At 31.8% G+C, this 15,863-nt stretch overlaps 2 protein-coding genes and 1 non-coding gene across 3 annotated transcripts; all 3 read left to right on the forward strand.

Moving 5' to 3' along the window:
- The first annotated feature begins 162 nt into the window (after nucleotides 1-162).
- Nucleotides 163-257, forward strand: TRNAY-GUA (transfer RNA tyrosine (anticodon GUA)). Its single transcript has 2 exons — nucleotides 163-199; nucleotides 222-257. It is a non-coding gene; the product is annotated as a tRNA-Tyr (tRNA).
- A 2,061-nt stretch (nucleotides 258-2,318) lies between these two features.
- Nucleotides 2,319-7,749, forward strand: LOC125872037 (vacuolar protein sorting-associated protein 24 homolog 1-like). Its single transcript, XM_049552694.1, has 6 exons — nucleotides 2,319-2,622; nucleotides 2,776-2,852; nucleotides 4,259-4,361; nucleotides 6,622-6,743; nucleotides 7,079-7,270; nucleotides 7,353-7,749. The coding sequence occupies exons 1-6, from the start codon at nucleotides 2,511-2,513 to the stop codon at nucleotides 7,413-7,415; spliced, it is 669 nt and encodes a 222-aa protein (XP_049408651.1). The 5' UTR covers nucleotides 2,319-2,510; the 3' UTR covers nucleotides 7,416-7,749.
- Nucleotides 7,750-11,777: 4,028 nt separating this feature from the next.
- On the forward strand, nucleotides 11,778-15,274 carry LOC125874725 (serine carboxypeptidase-like). The gene is made up of 8 exons (XM_049555733.1): nucleotides 11,778-12,256; nucleotides 12,765-12,933; nucleotides 13,307-13,426; nucleotides 13,549-13,692; nucleotides 14,031-14,181; nucleotides 14,289-14,380; nucleotides 14,535-14,793; nucleotides 14,878-15,274. Exons 1-8 carry the CDS (start codon nucleotides 11,937-11,939, stop codon nucleotides 15,123-15,125), a joined length of 1,503 nt encoding a protein of 500 aa, XP_049411690.1. The 5' UTR covers nucleotides 11,778-11,936; the 3' UTR covers nucleotides 15,126-15,274.
- The last annotated feature ends 589 nt before the right edge of the window (nucleotides 15,275-15,863 follow it).

Here is a 15,863-nt window from a genome sequence, read left to right on the forward strand (position 1 = left end):
TTTTTTTTTTAAATTATAATTTCTTAAAATATGCAAAGGAAAAAGTAAACAAAGACGGAGATAGTAGAATTTACATAGTTAACAGTAAACACGACTAGCTAGCTTAGGAATAAAGAGAAAATAATTAGATAAGTAAAATATGTGTTGTTGAAGAAACAAAAACCGACCTTAGCTCAGTTGGTAGAGCGGAAGACTGTAGTAGGTGAGAAGCCTGACAGATGATCTTTAGGTCGCTGGTTCGAATCCGGCAGGTCGGATTTTTTTTATTTTTTATTTTTTCATATTTCAAGCCAAAGAGTTATTTTTTATTTAAAGAAAAAAACTTGTAAATAGAAAATACAAAACGATAACGGAAACTCTTAAAAGCTACTACAACAACATACTAGTGTGATCTTGTACGCAAATCTTACGCCTACTTCGTGAGGTCGTAGAAAAATATCTTCATCCCTTACATTAGCTTAAAAAACTACAACTTGGTCTTTGCTTCTTAGTTCTGACCTTGGAATGCATAGGTGGAGGAGTGGCCCAAAACTTAACAGAGAGATGAAAATATAAAATTGGAAGAACATTTGTTGAAATTGAAGCCTTGCACTTAATTCTCAAGTAGCATAGGATGAGATTTGCAAGACTATCAAATCTCCCCAAGAAAATTAAGACATTCACCTTTTAGATTCTTTCAATTTTATTCATTATTTTTATCCGTCATGAGTTCAAAATTCATAATCTGTTGAAGTTTTGATAACCTTTCATATAATCATATATACATAGCAAGTGAGCAACTCGAAACAATAGTTACTAATATTAACAAGCTAGATATTATATTAATTTTATGAATTTTCCGAGAATTGCATATTGATAGTAATACCGATTCTAGTAAAAATAATATTTTTATTGGAAATATCTTATAACAGTCTAACTTAAAGTTGACTTATATATCAATAGTATTTCTCTAAGATATATTTCTTGTCACATGCATACCACACTAGTCCTTCTTTCATTATTACCCAAGTCACCAACATCTTTACAGTATATATCATTATTACCAATATAAGCAGTGAGATCTATCTCTAAATAAGACATGAAGATTTTTTTTTAAAATCTTCTCTCAGTATTAATGATAATGATATATATAGTGAAGATGTTGATTACTTCGTTGATGATAGAAAAGAATAGTAACGACCATTACTCCAAATATACTCAACAGAAAAAAATTGATGGTATTAACCAACTGAAACAGAAAAATCATACATTTTTTAAACACACAATTGATAGAAAGGGTAGAAGGAAATGAGAGGTTAGATAGAAAAGGAATGAGAAGACATAGAAGAATAAAGATGAAGTGATACACACTTCAATAATATTCACATAACCTTCAATTGCTCCACAAAACACTATTTATCATTAGAATCCCCAATTTAATATTGTGTTCGGGCCTTTTTTGATAATTGAGCAATATTGATCAAAATCTAATCATAATAAGAATTGATACAATGAGTTAACATATTGTTCGATTTAAACAAACGAAATTAATAGAAAAAAGGTAAATTTGAGTTTAACAACATATATAGCCTAATAATTTTTTAACCTTCTTCAATAATATAGAAACAAATAAGAGACTTTCTCCTAAAATGAATTATAGTTAAAAAATGGGATAAGGGTCTGAAAAATATCTCAACTTTGGTTGGATTTGCTGTTGCGATACTAAACTTTCATAAGGACCTATTACCTCCCTAGACTATTTAATACCGTATTTTTTACCCCCCTGAATTATTTAGTAGTGTATTTTAAAGGTATATATGTGTCCACGTGGACACATTACTATTTATAATTTTGCATTATTTTTTATGTCCACGTGGGCAAATATATATGTTTAAAATACGGTATTAAATAGTCTAGGGAGGTAATAGGTCTTCATGAAAGTTTAGTATCGCAATAGCAAATCTGACCAAAGTTGGATATTTTTCAGACCTTTATCCCTTAAAAAATTATAGGTAAAACATACCCTCTACATTTTACATGATCTGATTTTTATTGATTTGACAGACTTTTAATTTTTCTTTTAATTAAATAAAAAATTTAACTATTATAATTATTTAAAGTACTTAATTAAGTACAGTATATAAAAAAAATCTCTCTTAATTTTGTTAAAATAAATAAATATCTATTTTGATAAAAATGATGAACCAAAGAACAAATGGAAACTTGGCAATCCGCCATGTCAGACTTCAACTAGTAGAACGACCGGAAACTTCATATCTCGCTCTTGCTGCTTCTCTCCTACGCACCTTTCTGATCATTTTTCTTTTTTTCACGCCTCATCCAAGTCAATTAGTTGAAAGTTTTTGTTTTTTTTCTTAAAATTTAGCGTGTCGAATAAATCAATCGTTAGGTTTTCTTAGATTCGAAGTGGACCATCATCAGCATCAAAATTTTCTGTTAATTAGAGAGAATAACGCAATTGGATTTATTGTTCTTCGATCTTCAATTGAGTGCTTTGATTAAAGGAAAAAATGGAGAAAGTGAAGAATATATTGAAGCCGAAACCGAACCCTCAACAGCTTTTGAGAGATTGGCAACGTCGCCTCCGTCAAGAGTGCCGAAATATCGAACGCCAAATTCGAGGTAAAACTAATTATGTTCCCTAATTACCCTTTCTGTTTGATTTTCAAGTTAAGGAAGAAAAGGGTTTCTTCTTTGATTTGAATGTTTGATGATTATTGTTGGTGGGTCTTGACTTATTTTGTTTGGTTTCATGTAATTTGGGGGTTTCATCAGATATACAGAGAGAGGAGAAGGTTGTACAGAAATCAATTAAAGAAGCTGCTAAGAGAAATGACTTGGGCTCTGCTAAGGTAATTTAGAACTGCTATGATTTAGCTTTTCACTTTGAAATATATTTGCTTATTTGACTTTTAGTCTTCTGCTGAATGCTGATGATTGCTTTTTTTCGTTTCATAATCCTTTAATATTATTGATAAGGAATATCAACTGTGAATTAATGTTGTAAATATGCTCTTTGACAAAGTTTTGTTGTTCAGGAATAAGGCAGTTGATGTGAGATGGAAGTTTGAGTTTTACTTTTTGATGCTTTTACCCTACATTATGAGTGAATTCCCATGAAGCAACCTTGTATATGGTGTATTTTAAAGTTAGGTGTTTTGCCAAAGCATTGCATCTTGAATTGCTATTGTTTTCCACTCCTCCTTGGTTACCATTCTGGTTAACAATATTCAGGGGTCTTTTTGCTGTAGTTTGTTAGCTACATCTATGTCACTCTGCTGCCTCTTGGGGAATGTCCAAATAATATCAGAAAGTTAATTTACTATTTGGAATATGTTGGAAATTGCTAGACTGTATATCATAATGTTTTTGTGGTGTTCATATAATGTTTTGTTTTTTATTAAAGTTGTTTATTCATATATTTATTATGAATGTTATCCTCTAGCTGTCTAGCATTTACTGAAGAACTCATGGAATTTTGTTAGGATTAGATGATCTTAGTGAAGTGACATGCTTAGTGATAATTCATATAGCCGACCCCAGCTTCCGAATAGAGTTGGTGAAATGAAAAGGAGAAGCATGGGCTTTGTTGTTGTTAAGCTAAATCTTGTAAACTTTTGTTATTTCGGACCTAGGAACAGAGTTGGTGAAATGAGAAAGAGAAGCATGGGCTGAATTCCCCTTCCTTCATCCCATGTTATTGGATATAGCTTTATTGGCATAAAACTTAAGATGTTGTTTTGAATTGATATTAAGTTAGTGACAACTGACAACTGAAGGAAGTATAAAATAGTAGCTGAAAGTTTGATTTGTTGAGGTTAGAAAATTTTAAATTAATGGTTAAACAACTTTGCAATCTTAGAATTTGTGAACGTTGATATTGTACAGAATTACATTATAAGTAGAGCATTTTGGAACATTGCATCCTACACGAGGACTAAAAGTGCATTTATATCTGTGTCTTGTCTAGGAGTTCCAGGTGTTTGAAAAATGCTTCATCTTTATTTATTGATACTTGGTTTTCTCTTCGTGGTCTTTATCCAAGATCCAAGCACACTATCTGGGGATTTATTTGGTTGTTTGTCATAAAGAAAACTCTATTTTCTGATTTCTGGGATTAAAGAGTTGTTTTGTCTATGTTTAATATATTAGGGCTTTCCAGCATTCCAGGATAATCATCAACAGTTATCATGCCTTCTGATTTCATGATTTTCTGTTCTATTGCTTATTCACATTTTAGTGTTGTGTTTTGTCATAGTCACTAGCCAAAGAGCTCGTGAGATCTAAAAGAACTGTGAACCGATTGTACGAGAACAAGGCACAGTTGAATTCGATATCCATGCACCTTGGAGAAAGTGTTGGTAAGATACTCTTACTCCATCTGGTATTTTGTCGTTATTTATTGATGAAGTGTGTAATCACTCCTCTAAGGTCTTTGATGATCAAATCGTTGGAAGCACTGTATGTATCTTCTGAAAATGAAGTACTAATTATTCTTGATGTGGATAAAGTGATGTATTCTCTCTTATCTGACTCTTCAACATTTTAGGGTGTAGACAAATTCACGCCTTACGGGCTTCTCAGTTTCCTGGGTGCAAGTATTGTTTAAGGATATTTTCAATTATGTCACCGCATGTACACCGTCGATTCAAACTAAATGTCCTGTTGTACTTTTGCACCCTCCTTAGGAAAAAGATACCGTGTATAATTTATTGAGTTGGAGTTTCAAGATAAATAGCCTGTTGACTTGAAGATTAATTATGAGGTAATAGGTTACTTTTTGAGTTGCAGATGTGGGGAAGTTATAATTTATTATTTTTTTATTTTTTATTTGCACCGGGTGTCCGAGTCTCTTTGAGCCCCGACTAATCCCGGGGGTGCACAGGCCCTCGGCAAGGAGTTTCCCGCAAGTGCACCACGGTTAATTCAGGTTTTACCCAGTTATAATTAGGACTCCCAAAATTTCTTATACTTCTGGTGTAATATGATAAGAGGTGAAATATTCTTTTCGGGGTGATAGACGAATGGAAATATTTTGGTAAACAAAACTATGACTCATTTGAGTTGATATAAAGGAGTACTTTTTATGTTTGTCTGCATTGCTTTCTTCCCTCCTATCGTCATCATCTTTTATAGATTGCCTTGTGCACATCACCACTGAAAGGAGAAACTAAGCATCCTTCCACCATTTCATATTATCTCAAGTTTCCAATAGAAGGAATGGCCATCAATGGCTGTGAACACAGTAATGATTGATCCATTGACCCCACTTTGAGTTTCTAGTTCTTGCTACTTCTTCCTGGTTCCAACGCCCACCATGTTTTATCTGCACTGTTCAAAAATATTGGAAAGAGATGTTCTAACTTATCTCTCTATCCAATCATAATATGTTCGCTTTTATCATGTTTGATCCTCAGTTACCCTTTGACTGCCATGATAATTGGTTATGTCAATGATGACAGAGTTTGGGATGTAAGTAACAGGAGAGGAGGGAATACTCCTATGAGTCCATGTCTCACAATCATCCTTTCCTACGCAACCTCTGTTTAGTCCTAGTTGTTGATCTCGTAAAAGGGTCAGGAAGTCTTAATGATCCAGAAAATGTCAGAAAAACATGAACTCATGGCTCATGCATTACTTTCTTCCCATACGTTGGAGGAGATTTAATAGTGTTTCAACATCAGTATAGTCTAGCTGCATCACTAATATGTAATCCTTTGTGCATACCACTGATGAGTAAATCTACTCAGCAACTCTGGGGCATCTAAACAGGAGACAGAAATAATTGTCTAATCTGTAGCTCCAAACATTGTAGCTTTAAACTTTCAAACCACTAGTATCTGATTAGTTCTTAACGTAATAACTAATAAAGTTAGCGGCCACCTTCATACTTTTCTCTGAAATTCCAGATAAGAACTAACTCAATTCATTTGATTTGTTCTAAAGGAAAAGAAAATCTTTTGCCTTTTAGTTACTAGAATGGACTTTTGGTAAGTTTGTTATAATTATTGGAAGCATGTCGCGTGCTTTATATATTAAGAGATTTTGTTGTATAAAGTTTTTAATGCAGGTGAAGATAATGAGTTGGGCCTTATTTTGCTTAACAAGAAACTTTTCTATGAAAGGTGGTTTCTGATAGATTTATTAGTGTCGGTAGGACATTTGGCAAGTAGAGGTTTATAGAAGACATTTGGAATTTTAATGCTAGAAGTCAATTGTATTTTCATTATCACCTTATGTCCCGGTATGAAAGAAGAATTCTGTCATATCTTACACCTAGCTTTGTCGAACACTTTCCGAGATTGTTTCCTCTTGCTTAGTTCTGATTTTGGATGCTCACATTTTGCTAATATATCTTGCAAACCTGAGTGTATGTACTGGATCTTATCTTTAAGACAATTCTGATTGAAATTCTTCTGCTCCATTACATGTTGCAGTAATACCTTCCTTGAGATAATTTAGCAGCTCTGTAAATTTGTCTTAAAATGTTGCTACACAACCATATTTTGATTGCTTAAGCTGGATAAATGGTCAAAGCAGACATTGTTAACTTTTAAGCCACATTCATTTGTATGTTGAATGCCTTCAAGTATCTCATAAACTTCTAATTCATGTTTGCAGCTATTGCTCGCACAGTGGGGCATTTGTCCAAGAGTTCTGAGGTCATGAAGCTCGTTAATAATCTTATGAAGGCTCCAGAAGTGGCTATTACAATGCAGGAATTCAATAAAGAGATGACCAAGGTATCTATTTGGCATTAGATTTTTAAGCTCTGAAGAGGCTTCTGAGTTCTCTCTTGGTTGGTGAATTACCTTTGGATTTGTATGCTTCTGATTTTTAAATATGTTGTTAAGCTCTATGACGTGCCATGGTCATATTTTGTTCTTCTGTACTCTTGCATCTTCTGCCTTCCTTCATATGAGAAGTCGAGGACAAATTCTGTATTTTAACTTTTGAATTAACTAGACAGCCTCTACCACAAGAGAAAATGGGAGGGAAAGAAACATGAATATTTATTCCACATTTTCTTTTAGTGTGTCTTTCTTCTTGAAATGTCACTCTCTCTACTTTGCTGCAGGCTGGTGTCATTGAAGAAATTGTGAATGATGCAGTGGACAGTGCATTGGATTCAGAAGACATAGAAGATGAGATTGAAGATGAAGTTGACAGGGTCTTAACTGAACTTGCTGGTGAGACTGCTGCGCAACTTCCTGAAGCAGTCCGAAAGGAGAAGCTAAAGCAACCTGCCCAGGCAGTAGGAGATGCAGAGGTACGTCAAATCTATAATCCATTGCATATAAGTGTAATTGATCTTTTAAATGATGATATAAGGTGATATGTAATTTTTTCAGGATGCTGATGACGAGGAAGATCTAGAAGAACTGAGGGCTCGTCTGGCTAAAGTAAGATCATAAGTGATTCTTCAACTGACTTTCAGTTCCCGAGGGTTCAACTATAAAAATGCAGTATGTGAAGTGGCAGACTCCTTGGCTGTTCTGCTGTGGGTGCATGTTCTTTCTGGTTAAGGAAATAGTAGAGTACTTTATGTATCTTAGTATCAACTTCTCCGTGATGTCATATCAAGCTCTTGATACCATGTCCAAATCCAAGATTTTACTCTCTCACACTATGTATTATCGGAAATGTGATGCATTTCAATGTATGGAGTGAAACACTATGTTAATGACTTACAGTCTTACGCTTGCTGTCTAGCAGAATTGGCAGTTCAATCTATCTAATCAGGAGTTCTTCTCCTCTTTTTTTTTTTTTTCCTCTTTCATGCTTCAGATATTATCTTTGTTGATTGGCCATCTTAACGATCTTGAAATGTTCAATTTCTTTTCTTCTCCATCACTTCTGTATTCTTCTAACTCGGGATTTAGTGGAATATTTTGTTGATACGTTCCAGCCTAATTTAGTTGTATGATGATTATCCCATGGTTTGAAAATATTTTGCAGTAGTCATTGTTTTTCGAGTCCATGACTAACCCCATGGTGATCCNCGCTATGTGTGATCGGAAATGTGATGATTTTCAATGTTTGGAATGAAACACTATATTAATGACTTACAGTCTTACTATTGCTGTCTTGCAGAATTGGCCATCTTTACGATCTTGAAATGTTCAATTTCTTTTCTTCTCCATCACTTGTGTATTCTTCTAACTCGGGATTTAGTGGAATATTTTGTTGATACGTTCCAGCCTAATTTTGTATGATGATTATCCCATGGTTTGAAAATATGTTGCAGTAGTCATTTGTTTTTCGAGTCCATGACTAACCCCATGTGCATCGTGTAACACCCATCTTATAAGGGGAAAACGCTTCCTACTATGATATCTCCCATTCTTAGAATTGAACTCGAGGCCTTTGTTTAAGGGTGTTAATTAGAAGTTGCATTTTGTTTCTGTAGTTGAAAAAAATACTTTTGGTTAGATCACATTGTATTTCCCAAATAAAATGCCAACTTCCTTATCTCACCTTCAGTACTAATAATATCCAATATGTTCATATATATACATATTATCCTCCACACTTTATCATGCTAGCTATTGTTTGTTTGGATATTTAATTGGTTTAACATGAAGAACACGGTGAACAAGAGATCTCAGTAACGTAAAATAATCATGCACCAATCTTAACTCTTACTACTACTATTATATCAATGACGGCATACCAACTTGTAATTCTCAAGTATAGTTTCCCTAATATAAAATGCTTTAGTACTATATCAAAAGTTCAAAACAACTGAAGCTATATTTTAAAGATACATATGGTTTTCTACTTGCTTTGGTTATAGTATTAAAAGTCCAATTATTAAAGGAGAATAAGTTAAAATCTGCTTAACATCATTTGATAGATTGCACTTTTTTTAGAATATACATGTTAAAATGTATATCAAATTATACATTTTTTTTTCAAGTGCTTTGGTTAGAGTGGTCCAATTATGATGATAGTAAGTCACAACTCACAACATTAACTACTGTAAGTCGCAACATTATGAAGAATCTAGGAAGTATTTGTGATGTTTTAACATTAACTTTCAAATTCTTTTTCAAATTTATAGAAAATATACAATAATTAATATGGATATTATAATAAAATATACACTTTATTTATTATTTCTTGAAAAGTGTACAGATTCCTCGACAAGTAAAAATAAACAGAAGATGTCCATATTATAATCAATATTGTGTTAATTTTCTTAATAGGTGTTTCAAATTTTTAAACGATAGATAAAGTCATAAAACCATTTTCACAATTTCATTCCACGCATTGATCAGGAGTTAATCATATACAAATTCCTTGTTAAAGATCAAACTCTAGTTCATATTTACTCCCGTCATCAATTTGGTTTATGATCATTAATTCCACAAAAATTAATTGTTTTAGGCTTTATGGGGACAGAATAAACAGCACTTGCATTTACGTTTCCTATTGGGCCACCAATATTTCCCTTTCAAGTAACATGTTTCAAAGCCTGGATCCCTATTTCTTACAGCTAAACACACAAACTTCAGTGCTAAATGATACCTTCAGCCCAAAGACATGGAAATACATTAAATTCCATCACTTTCGGACTTGTTTTCTACAACAATATCACATTCACCTAATTACTTTAATTTCGATTTATTTGATCTTTATATTAAAAAATATTTTTTTTCTTTTCTCAGGATCAAATGAGATTTACTATTTTCTTTGAATACTTTTTTTTGTCATTAAATGATTATATAAAGTACTTCATCTGGTTCATTTTACTTTTCGTGTTTTGTCTGATATACACCTTAAGAAAAATATTGTCTAGAGATAATTTGACTGAATTATTATTATTTATTATTTTTCATTTTCCACGTGTCTCCATATTTACGACTTATCATAATGATAAAAATGAACAACTAAATTATACCTTGATTTTTTAAAATAAACAATATTTTGGAATATCTAATTTTTGACTACTAAAGTGTTCATAAAGTTATTTAAATATCTCTTCACAGGTGAAATGACCACCTCATAGTTTGTCAATTGTTATTGTCACGCAAACTTTGGCACCATTCCATGAATTCATTAACGAAATGATTAGTTAACATGATATTTTGATACAAAAAAGACAAATATCCATCAGCTTGAAAGAGTTGAAAATATTGTATAGGCAAATTGTACTCCCGTTCACTATATTAAAAATAAATTTTCACTTTACGACGTTCAGATTTTCTGTATATTGCTTTGTATTTAAAATAGTGTACAATTTTCCTTTAACGTTAATACGCTGGGTGTTATTCTAAGAAGTTTGTTTTAGTGTTATTGACCCGATGTGAAATTCCCAAGACCATACCTACGGTATTACGAAAACACGTAAGGACAACAATTTTTTTTCCGTTCATTCTGTGCTATTCTTAACACTAACTACTCTTTCTCAAACTATTATATAAGTTTAAGAGGGCAACACATCAATTAATATAGATATATAATAAAATACACATTTTATTTATTATTTTTAATTAAAATAATTTAATATGAACAAATAAAAATAAATGACGGAAGTACAGATTATTTTGCACAAAAGGTAAGAATTCTATGAATTTACGGACCGTGATTAACTGATGAAAGAGGTCTCTTTAATGAATTCATATGATTAATTTTTAGGCTAATTAATACTCTTCTTTAGCAAAGGGAACACTGATCTAAAAGGCGGAAAAAGGAGAGGACCGGGGTAGGGAATGTGTTCTTTTTATGAATAATGTTGACGTAAAAGTTTAATTTCATAATTAAAGCAAATGTGTGATTAAGATTGAATGCATAGAATAAGAATACAAAAATTAGGTATCGTTTGATTTAGAGACAAGTTATACATGAATTAATAATATAATATACTTTAGAATCTTGTTGAATTATAGCATAGTCGTAGATAGTATATTTTAAATTAGTATACAATGCATAATTTAAAATATTTATGTAATCTTTAAATGCAATAAACATGTATACTTACTATTACGGGGTTTAGTTATGTCACTTAGTGCGACCCATTGTAATGATTTAGTATAAACTATAAGCAAATATTATAATGGGCTTTTACGTAATTAACATTTATATATTTATATTTATTAAATTTGTTTTACACTCTTTTCGTTTTTAAATGTTTCGGTTGTCATTTTTTAAATTAAAAATAAAGGTCCATACTATCTGCCAAAAAGTCAGTCATATCGACATAAATGACTTTTTCATAATTCCATCATTTCTACTCAAAGAAGGCATAAATATTAATGAAGATATTACTAGAATAGTTTAGTCAAATATCTTATAACTAATGATATTAAGTAGTTTCTTTAATGGATATTCAACACTTTAAACTACAAGTAAAAAAGGACATATAAATCAAATGTGTTAAATTTCATATTCAATCAAAATGAGAAAAATATAAAAGATATTGAAATTTTTATACAAATAGTCAGTCAAATTTATTTATATCTTTTAGTTGTTATGTTGCATTTTTTGAGAATTAATTTAACTAAATTTTAAAGTTAAACTAGATTACATTAATTCAATATTTAAAAAATAAATTTTTAATATTAAAAAATTATAAAAATAATAAAATAAATTACAATTTTTTTTTTTCATATTACTATGATGAAAAAATATATCTAAAAATATTAATCAAAATTTATATCGATTAATTTTCTATAAATAAAAACTATGATAAGTAAAAGGGAGTACATGTGAACCACTATTTAGGCTATTTAATAAAAATAAAAAAAAAAACCAAAAAGAAAAAATGAAAAGAACCTTTTTCCCTCCGAAGAATTGGCACTTGACCACTTTGTCCAAACCGCCCGTTTCCCTTCTCCCACTTTTCTCTCTCACCAATTTATGCCCATTTCACACTCCTCTCCCTTCTTATAAATCTCAACTGCATACAAATCCATTTCTTCACTTAACCAAAAATGCCTTCGTATTTCTCTCTTCTCTTTCTCACTCTGTTTTTTGTATCTGTTTCATCAACTGCAAAATCTAATGATGCTGATAATTTCTTATCATCTGCTCAGAAATTTCCAATTACAATGGCGGAAAAGTTAATCAGACAGCTTAATTTATTTCCTAAACATGAAATCAACAAGGCAACAGAGGATTCAGCAGCAGCTACTGAACAGGGTCTCTTTGAGAAGAAATTGAATTTATCTTATATTGGTGATTCTGGATCCACTGTTCAGAATTTGGGCCATCATGCTGGTTATTATCGTCTTCCACACACTAAAGATGCAAGGTTTGAATTGAATTTAATGCTCTAAAATGAATCATAGGTGTTGTTAATTAATGCTGAATTATCTGTTTGAATTAGAATAAATTTGTTGAGTGTTTATTAGAAATAGTCTATAGATATAAGGTTTGCATATATCCCACTTTTTAAGGCTCTAATTGTGGATTACGTTGCGTATATTATTGTTATTTTTTTCGAAAAAAAGAATCATGGTATTGTTAATTAGTGTTATAGTATCTGTTTGAATTACAATAAATGTGGAGAGTCTCCTAACTAGTTTCTCTACCTCACACATGTAAGAATAAGATTTGCATAAGTTTTATTTTTTTTAGACTTCACTAGTGAAATTATATACGTTATTGCTGTTTATTTTGATGGAAAAAAGAATCTTGGGTATTGTTAATTAATGCTAAAATTATTTGTTTGTATTGGATTAGATGTTTATTATGTTTAAAAAAAAGAATCACGGGTATAGTTAATTAATACTAAATTATTTTTTTAAAATGTTTTGCAGGATGTTTTACTTTTTCTTTGAATCGAGAAGCAGGAAGAATGATCCAGTTGTTATATGGCTAACAGGAGGGCCAGGATGTAGCAGTGAATTGGCTGTGTTTTATGAAAATGGACCTTTCAAAATTGCAGACAACATGTCTCTTGTCTGGAATGATTTTGGCTGGGACAAGGTTCTGTTTTTTTCTTTTCTTTTTTATTTTTTATTTTTATAATATTATAGATTTTACCCAATTAAATTTCGAAACGTTAATTAGATCTTGGTGTAAAAGAATTCCCTCTATGTTTTTATTTGATTTCCAACCTTTCTCCATCATGCAAAGTACCTTTTCACCTACTAGCATTTCTTTTTTAATTTTTTTGACATTTGCTTTTCATGAGTTGTGACTTTTAGAATTTTGGAAATTCAAAAGTAGTTTACCTTATTGACATTAATAACTAGCTTTTCTTGGTTTAAGTGGGCAAATAAGACACCTATTACGATAAGTTAAAATATATTGATAGAGTTATTTACTCGGTAACACTAGTTAAATTGCAAATTGACAGGTCTCAAACCTTATATACGTTGATCAACCAACTGGAACTGGATTTAGTTATAGTTCCAGTGAAGATGACATTCGTCACGATGAAAGGGGCGTAAGCAATGATCTCTATGACTTCTTACAGGTTCCTTCCTATTCCCTTTTTAGCTAAATCTTTGAATTTATAATTAACTTATATTAATGTTGAAATAATTCTATCATTTTCAAAATTCTAAATGCCCATTCTTTTGATGATAATGTATATAGGTCTTCTTCAAGGCACATCCTCAGTATGCAAAAAATGATTTCTATATTACTGGAGAATCATATGCTGGGCATTACATTCCTGCATTTGCTTCTCGGGTTCACCAAGGAAACAAAAACAAAGAAGGAATCTACATAAATCTCAAGGTATTTTTTACTTCCTCCGTCTCAAATTAGTTGTCATGTTTCACTTTTCGAGAGTCACTTTGGCAAGTCTTCATAGCTAAAGTGGATTAGATATAATCAAATATAGACATTCAAAAATTGTATGAAAATACTACAAGTTGCAAGTATTCTCTTGTCAATTTGAGGGAAAATTGCATTTTAAAATGTTAGTCAAAGTTCAAGTAGTTTGACTCTCGAAAAACGAAGACGAAGGAAGTTACTAATTGTCTCAATATACCATCCTTTTGCTTCATGGCCAGATAGTTTTTGTCTGAATTTCTTAATTATCGTGCTAACTTAAGCAAAATACATTTGTTTAGGGATTTGCCATTGGTAATGGACTCACTGATCCAGAAATCCAGTACAAAGCCTACACTGACTTTGCTCTGGATATGAAATTGATCAACAAATCTGATTACAATACCATAGAGAAGACATATCCACAATGTCGACAGGCAATCAAGCTTTGTGGTAATTCCTTCTTTTTTATATTTTTTAAAATTCTCAAAGTTCTTCTTTCTTCATACAACACAATAGCTAGTGTTGACATTGGCTATTTTTTGTGCAAATAATATCAGGAAAAGATCGCAGCGGTGTTGCTTGTATGGCAGCATATCTTGTTTGTACAAGCATCTTCAACAAGATAATGAATATTGTTGGTGACAAAAATGTAAGAGCTAGCAATCTCATTTTAATACCATTAGTAAATTTTAACTTGTTGTAGCAGGTTATCTGTCTTATTTTCCGGTTAATTACTAATCTCTATACTGTTAGTGTATATAAGTTGAACTCATGTTATGGAATTTGTAATTTCCGAGGTGCAGTACTATGATTTGCGGAAGAGATGTGTGGGTGATCTATGCTATGACTTCTCGAAAATGGAAACATTCCTGAATGATCAAAGAGTTAGACAAGCCCTTGGTGTTGGGGATATTGAATTTGTTTCATGTAGTTCTGAAGTATACCAAGCAATGCAATTGGACTGGATGAAGAATCTTGAAGTGGGCATTCCTTCACTTCTTGAAGATGGTATCAAGCTACTTATATATGCAGGGGAATACGACCTTATCTGCAATTGGCTCGGTAAAGATTCATTTCATCCCTCACCTACGCGATAATTTTAATTTTACGTATAGTCATTCAACTTTTTGTTTATTATATGGACAGGGAATTCAAGATGGGTGCATGCAATGAAATGGTCAGGGCAAAATGCCTTTGGAAAAGCCCCATTAGTTTCTTTTACAGTAGATGGTGTAGAGAAAGGAGTTGAAAAGAACCATGGGCCTTTAACTTTCCTCAAGGTCCATGATGCAGGCCATATGGTACCAATGGATCAGCCCAAAGCAGCACTGGAAATGCTTCAGAGGTGGATGCAAAATAAATTGACTAAAGAAGATCATCTTGCTCCTATATGAACAAGCTTCAAATTGATTGAATACGAAAATAAATAAATATATATAGTTTCATATGTTTCAAGAAAATTAATTATAGTAATCATGTAAATCACAGTTTCATGTTACTTTACAAATCTATCAATGAGATGATTTTTCTTTGAGGGAAATAACGTTCTGCAAAACCTACTCCCAACATATTTTTGAATCGTAGTAGTACATTATACATCTGCCCATCAACAACAGAGGGGGTGTGATTCACATTTTAGACAACATGACTGAAATAGATTGATTCAACTAGATAAGCTTTACAGATTTAAAATTTGTTGTCTATTTTCAAGAAGAAAACACTCTTTATTCTTTTAACACTCCATCACCGAATGATTTACTTTCAAGTTCTCATTGCCAAATGGGAGAACAAAAGGTTAAACCATGCCCTGATGTGCCTAAATGAAATTCATATCTCCTTCGTTTAATTTTCTAACTTAACCTTCTTCTTTTTTTGTTATTAATTCTATTCTATCATTGATGGTAGTATTAGAGACCTAGCAAATCGCGAGTAGTTTCAAATGATTTTATAACCATACCAAATTAACCCTTGAAATGCGTTATATATACCAAGCATTATTGATTATACATAGGGGCAGAATATTACTAAGTTAACAATATCCAAGTAAGTAATCATGTCTAACATATAATTTTGATATGAAGATTTGTCTACATTTTGGTCAAGTTACGATCATTCCTAGGTTCTTGCTCTAA

This window comes from Solanum stenotomum, chromosome 8, assembly GCF_019186545.1.
Source record: "Solanum stenotomum isolate F172 chromosome 8, ASM1918654v1, whole genome shotgun sequence".
NCBI classification, from domain to species: domain Eukaryota; kingdom Viridiplantae; phylum Streptophyta; class Magnoliopsida; order Solanales; family Solanaceae; genus Solanum; species Solanum stenotomum.

What these genes read in the sequence shown, in the direction of transcription:
- LOC125872037 (XM_049552694.1), top strand. Translation starts at nt 2,511, where the DNA reads ATGGAGAAAGTGAAGAATATATTGAAGCCGAAACCGAACCCTCAACAG. An exon ending in ATGACTTGGGCTCTGCTAAG is followed by an intron (nt 2,853 to 4,258) that starts GTAATTTAGAAC and finishes GTTTTGTCATAG; the next exon opens with TCACTAGCCAAAGAGCTCGT. An exon ending in GCACCTTGGAGAAAGTGTTG is followed by an intron (nt 4,362 to 6,621) that starts GTAAGATACTCT and finishes TCATGTTTGCAG; the next exon opens with CTATTGCTCGCACAGTGGGG.
- LOC125874725 (XM_049555733.1), top strand. Translation starts at nt 11,937, where the DNA reads ATGCCTTCGTATTTCTCTCTTCTCTTTCTCACTCTGTTTTTTGTATCT. An exon ending in ATATTGTTGGTGACAAAAAT is followed by an intron (nt 14,381 to 14,534) that starts GTAAGAGCTAGC and finishes TCCGAGGTGCAG; the next exon opens with TACTATGATTTGCGGAAGAG. An exon ending in CCTTATCTGCAATTGGCTCG is followed by an intron (nt 14,794 to 14,877) that starts GTAAAGATTCAT and finishes TTATATGGACAG; the next exon opens with GGAATTCAAGATGGGTGCAT.